This window comes from Scaptodrosophila lebanonensis, unplaced genomic scaffold (genome assembly GCF_003285725.1).
Source record: "Scaptodrosophila lebanonensis strain 11010-0011.00,11010-0021.00 unplaced genomic scaffold, SlebRS2 tig00000113-arrow-arrow-pilon, whole genome shotgun sequence".
NCBI classification, from domain to species: Eukaryota; Metazoa; Arthropoda; class Insecta; order Diptera; family Drosophilidae; genus Scaptodrosophila; species Scaptodrosophila lebanonensis.
In genome coordinates, this window is record NW_022060575.1 from 1,338,108 (window position 1) to 1,344,351 (window position 6,244).

At 39.9% G+C, this 6,244-nt stretch overlaps 1 protein-coding gene across 1 annotated transcript; it reads right to left on the reverse strand.

Annotated features, from left to right (window-relative positions):
• Positions 1 to 666: 666 nt before the first annotated feature.
• Positions 667 to 2,739, reverse strand: LOC115628423 (proline-rich extensin-like protein EPR1). Its single transcript, XM_030524511.1, has 2 exons — positions 2,686 to 2,739; positions 667 to 1,425 (listed from the first exon to the last, which is right to left on the reverse strand). The coding sequence occupies exons 1-2, from the start codon at positions 2,737 to 2,739 to the stop codon at positions 667 to 669; spliced, it is 813 nt and encodes a 270-aa protein (XP_030380371.1).
• Between the last annotated feature and the right edge of the window lie 3,505 nt (positions 2,740 to 6,244).

Here is a 6,244-nt window from a genome sequence, read left to right on the forward strand (position 1 = left end):
TAACTTCTTTTCAAATTTGCTTATCACGATAAAACACTGCGGGCTCACTCCTTGGAAGTTCTTGCTAAATTTGAGCTTAAATTCAAAGTTTTGGAAAACCACTTATATCGGGGAAGCCGGGGAAAGAAGAAAATTTTGAATTACACTTGGACTGCGTACACATATGTGGCATCTGTGTGCATTTGTGCTGATATCTCAAGATCTTATAGTCTTACAGGGTGGTACATAAAAAACAAAAACTCATACTACGTACACATAAAAATTTAGTGTCTCTAAGTTGTATGGTCTCTGAGACCCAGGTGTTCATACGGGCTTCCTCGAGAAGTTTTTTCATCCTGATATACTTCGTCGGGTCTGCCACGCATTCTTCTGTCTTTTTCACTTTGCACAAGCCTAATCTACTTTTGTAGCTTGAAAATAGTATAACTACGTGTTTTTACTTTATTTCTTAAATTAAAAATTAGTTATACATTTAATTAATCAAGAAATCACTGACCTTTAGAATACGAATGAGTAGAAAATCTTTATTGGCGGCGATGAACGCCAATTGGCAGTGTCATGAGTGTAAGCAATAGATATTATAGAAATAAACAACAAAGCTCATATAATATAACAAATGATAAATGCAAATGTGTTGTGTTTTGGAAGTAGTCCTCTGCGATGCGTCTAGAAGAGACGCACACGCTTAATGGCACGATAGTGGTAACCATCGTCTAGCAAGGCGGCGCTCTCATCATTATCTGGACCATCGGCCACAACGACGTTGTCCCCCAATGGCGGCAGATACTCACGTGTGGGCAGCTCCTTAATTTCCGGCACCGGCGACAAGTCGGGAATGAACGCAGGCTTGTTATAGTGATAGCCATCGGCCTGCAGAGCTCCGGACTCGACGGGCTCGTGTGTTTTCAGCTCAGGTTCCTCCTCTAACACAGCCTCAGTCGTAGCCTCGGTAGTTGGCAGTTCCGTGGTCGTTGGCTCTGGTTCAGCTTCTGTTGTTGTAGTTGGTTCCGGCTCTGGCTCCTCCTCGACCAGCTCATTCACAGGTGCTGGCGGCAAATACTCGTTGTTCGGCTTGGGCTCAACTGGTGGCAAATAATCTCGCGCTGGCTCCACCACGCTTGGCAGGCTTGCTGCTTGACGCTCCACCGGGGGCAAATAGTCGCGACTAGGTAATGGGGGCAGCTCTACAGGTGGCAAATACTCCAAAGGCAAGTGCGAGACATCTCGACGCTGGCGCAACCTATAGCGGCGATGACGCACAGTCCTATAGACATAGCCTTGGGATTGGTCCTCACTCGTCGACTTGGATGCTTGCAGCTCGGCGGGTGGCAAATACTTGGGCGCCAATTCGCTGACATCGCGCCTCGAACGCAGTGACGCGGCGCTGACAGCTACCAGCAGAAGGCTAAGCACATAAACAGTTCGCTGCGGGCCCAAATGTTTGAATCGGGAATGAATATGTTAGTGATGGCACCTCTGGAGCTCTGTCTGTCCAACTCACCATCTTGTTGCTCTCTGGCTGTGACTGTTGCTACTGATACTCGTAATCTTCTGTCGACTCTGACTGTTTTGGCTGTTTTAACTACTTTAGTGGCTCGACGGTCGTGCTCGACCTGCTCTACTTGACCAGAAGTTGCGCAGTGTTTGGCACTTTTGAAATTGTTTTTACTATTTATATGAAAAATTAGCACCGATTGCAATCGAAGCATCGACGTTCGCTTCAAACGCGTCATCAAGTTCGATCAAACAGGCCGTGGCTGCCCCAACCGCTCAATGTTAGTTTAACATTTAATTTTGGAAAATGTTTACATACACTTCATAATAAGATTATAGTTGTAGTGTGGCTTATGCCCTGCAGACTCTGCAAAGTACGTGAGAGACAAAAGAAAATATTATTTTTAAAAAGAATTTCCGGTGAATTAAAGAAGTTTTTTTTTACTTTTAAATAAACTCTTATATCTTACCCAATCACTTGAAATGTGCATTGCTAATAGAGTTTTTATTAAGTAAGCTAAGTGACATCTCATAATGAGATTATAGATTAAAGAGAAACTTTTAAATCTTACCCAATCACTTGAAATGTTCAGTACTAATAAACTTTTTATTAGGTAAGCAAAATACAAGTACTGTATATTAGGTATGAACCAAGACTGTTTTAGGCCAGGTTGACATTGTGACCTTAATATGCTGGTTTTGATTGGATAGATGAGATATATTTGTAATGCAGTCTAGTCTAAAGTGCTCCAAAACAGGTATATAACATTCTGCAAAAGGCAGAGAAGTTTGGAAAGGCATGAAAGCAACTAAAGAGCATTTATCTTACTATAATATAAACGTTTATTTGGTAAGTGTATACATGTTCACTCGTATTTATTCTTAATAACGGGGATTTGAAAGTTTGACAATTAAATTAATTTATTTAAGGATAATTCGTAATATTCAAGAGAGTCACAATTTTAAAGCGTATATAAGCTTCGTTATTATTGAATTCTGTCACTTAACATTAAATTTGGCAATTATGATTGTTGTTGCTGTGCCATTGTTTTCTTTGCGTCGGCGCTTCATTAAACACACTTAGCACTGTTGCCGTTGTTGCTGTTGCTGCTGCTGCGCTGTTGCTGTTGCTGCTGCTGCTGCTGCGCTGCTGGTGATGCTTCCGCAACACTTCAAAGAGGTATTGCTTACATGCTTCATACACTTGACGTTCATCATCTTCGAACCCGTTCCAACCAGCGCCATTAGGTTCGAGCAGCGCCCCCACATACAGTAGCTTCCAGCTTATTACGACCAGTAAAGCTTTAAAGTCAAAGTGTTTCTCTCTTATTCCGAATAATTTTCCGCAAAGGCATTTCTGATACTTTTACCTTTCGCGTTGTAGCGATATACGGAGTTGAGTAAAAACACGATGCACACCAGGGAAGACTTTCCATTCTTGGCATAATGCGTAAAACTTAAAATCAATGTTTTAAGTCGCCAAAAAAGTTCCAATAAAAAACACCAGCTTTAATAGCGTAGAACCAAATATCTTCAAAAATTATACGCAATACTATATATGAAATTTCGAATAGTTTTGTCATATATCTAATTAGAGCACTTTGAATTTTAATACTGCACTTGGTTGAAGTAAGCTGGGATCCACTGTAGCTCTAATCGCTTTAGATGTTGTTGAGCGAACGGCTTGACTGGCACTTGAACGGCATGGTCATGATGCCTTCGTTCAGGCGTTCGTTCGTTCGATGGATCGTTTTGATTGACTCCGTCCCGTAACAATGTAGCGCCATCAGCAGCAACCACAACAGCAACAACAAGCAACAATAGCAACGCAACTCATCCGCCCGACACTTTGCTGAGTAAATAGGAAGACGCTTTGCTGTTTGTTGTTGGTTTGTTTGGTGGTTTGTTTGCCTGGCTACCCGCTTGCCTCTGTGACTGCTTGTTTGCTTCGGCAGAATATTTCGCATTCAATTTAAAAACTGTCAATATTTTCCTTCACGCACACACACACACAAACACACCCACAGACACACACTCACACACACATTCTACAAATAGCTTAAGCCCATTTTCAATGTCCATCAAAACGCTTTTCAATGTCAAATGTAAGCGCACGCCTCTGGAGCTGAGTGGTTGGCTGCGACTGCGTCCAAGAGTATATCGATCTTGGATCCATTGTTTGTACGCGCTTTGGTTACAATGTCAAGTTGAGCATTCCAAAAATTGTTTAGCGCAATACCTGCTGGTGATATCGAGGGTGATGTTGATGATGATGATGATGCTGGCGATGATGCGGCAACTTTTGCCACCTCAGAATTGTGCCACGGTGGTCACGAGCCGGTCTGCGCTAACACTAAATGCTGCATCATCGTTTGTGGCATTAGACACAGTCCATAAGCACATTATCCAGTTGGGGCTGGTGCAGCTGCAGCTCAACTTATCACACATACGTCACGTTGCGCGTACTCGCTTATTAATTTCCATCTAAGCCGATTGCCAAACTGAATTTAAGAAAACTCAACGAAGGTGGCACACAATAGGACCAGATAGCGGAATAGGAGCGTCGGCGAGAAGCGTTATGCAAAAATGAATGAAAATTTTTCAATCAAAAGCAGTAAACCAAGTTAAGCTCTCTGAAATCCATTTCACCATTAAAAATATTAGTCCGAGCACGATGTTCAATTACACAGTACAGTAAAACGTAGCAAATAGGAATCTCCGTATTTTGCTACTTGTGAGACTATTATATATATATTATAACAGCTTAAATCCCTAATATTTCCATGATGTGAAGTGATATTATTATTATTCATTACATAATAAGTAGGTCTCTATCAGTAAAATTGAATGGTATTTAAAAATGTTTGTTTAGCCTACGAGTGGTGTTAAATGTTGTCTTGGAATTAGTAACCTAGTTAAATCAAATCCATTGATTAATAATTTACTCTACTAGTGAGCAATATATTCGTGGCAAATCGCTTATGTACAATTGAAAAAAGATCAAAACACCACTTAAGCAGCAACATCAGAAATAGTGCTCTTGATAAACATTCATTCATGATTTCATTTTATGATTTCAATGAGTTTATCAAGTATGTATAAAAGAACGCTGGAGTAAACCAGTATATCCAAACAATTCTACTAGTTATTTATAGTCAATCACTAAGCGTTGACATAAATGTTAAGGGTTCACTTAACTCTACATATAGCTTTTCAAATAGTAGTATAAATCAATTAATCAGGTCTGTTTGTAAAGCTGTATGTCGTTATTCCGCCATTTTGTCAAATGTGTAGATATGTTAAGTTTGTAGAAAACAAGACCGAAGACTGAGAGAACTCCGCTGTGATCATAAATGTTGAATATTTATAAATGGATTGAACTTTAAATACGTGGGGTGTTGGTGTAAATACTTATAGCGCAAAGACACTTAGTTGTTTGTATTATTATAATTTATGCAACAATATAAAGACCGAGAATAGTTTACAATAAAATTATATATATTATATCCCGAATTCAGTTTTTTGCTTACTAAACTGCAAGCTAATGAGAGTTGAACTAATAGTTTATGTCATTTCACATTCTGTGCCCAAGCATGATCCAAGTTATAGCTATACCAATACTCCTATCAGCCATATATTTAAACAGTGTTACTTTCCCTTTGAATTTAAATTAAATTTTCATTACATTTTCATTTTCATTTATAAGCATTTTTTGAGTAAGATATTTGCTAACGCAAGCGAAATGGTTTTAGCCGTTGTCATTGGCACACTAAAGTTCAATCTATTTTGTTCGGCCACAGTCCGCGGAATACGAAAAAATTGAAAAAGTTGTTCGCACCAATGCAGTTGTTTGCCTAATGGAAAAGCAAAATATTTTGATAGGAATTTTAACTAAACTGCGAGGGGCCGTTGGTATTTAGGGCGATGACGCCAACGATACGCTTACAACGGTTGGCAGGAGCTGCGGAAATTGCATAAGCGGCAAACGCAGCGGCAGCAGCAATCGAAGCACCATCCTTGCTGGTCGCCCTCGCATTCCGCGACATGCAACTAAATTTCACAATGAAAACCGCGCCATGCAACTGAGGTAGTCGGAATGTTTGCCCAATTGCAACTGTGACCGAGTACGAAAAATTTGCTCAGCTGTGCAACAGCAGTGGCACGGGGATGGGTAGTGGGAGAGGAAGTGGAAGTGGAAAGAACGGCTGACAGTGCAACGCATGTCAAACGGAAATGTGAGTTGCGCACATGAATGCCACAGTGGCCAGCTTTCAGTATTGCTGACAAAACAAACCAACGAACCAATCTCTCTTCTCTTCATGTTTTTTAATTTTTTTCTTCATCCAAAAAATAAAAACTGTGAATGCAAATTGGAAAGCAAAACCTCTGCCGACCATCTATATGTCTGTATAGTGTGTGTGTCAGTCTTTTAAAATCAATTTTGCGAACAGACTGTTGCTAAAGCTGTCAATGTGGCTAGGCAATTGAATTTTGTTTTAAAATGAATATCTTGCCATAAATGAAAAAGTCTCTTTAGATTTTACAGCAAAGCCTAAAGTATTTGTCCTCAATATTTATAAATAGCCAAATGCAGAGGCTAGCAAATTTCATGCCCTAATCGATGAATGCCAAACTTAAGTAAGAGCTACAATAAGAGCTACTTGAGGGCTTGTGAGAAACTCTTGAAAATGTTAATCCAAATAATACATAAAATTTATAAATAAAATCTACACTGAAACACAGGCAGCCG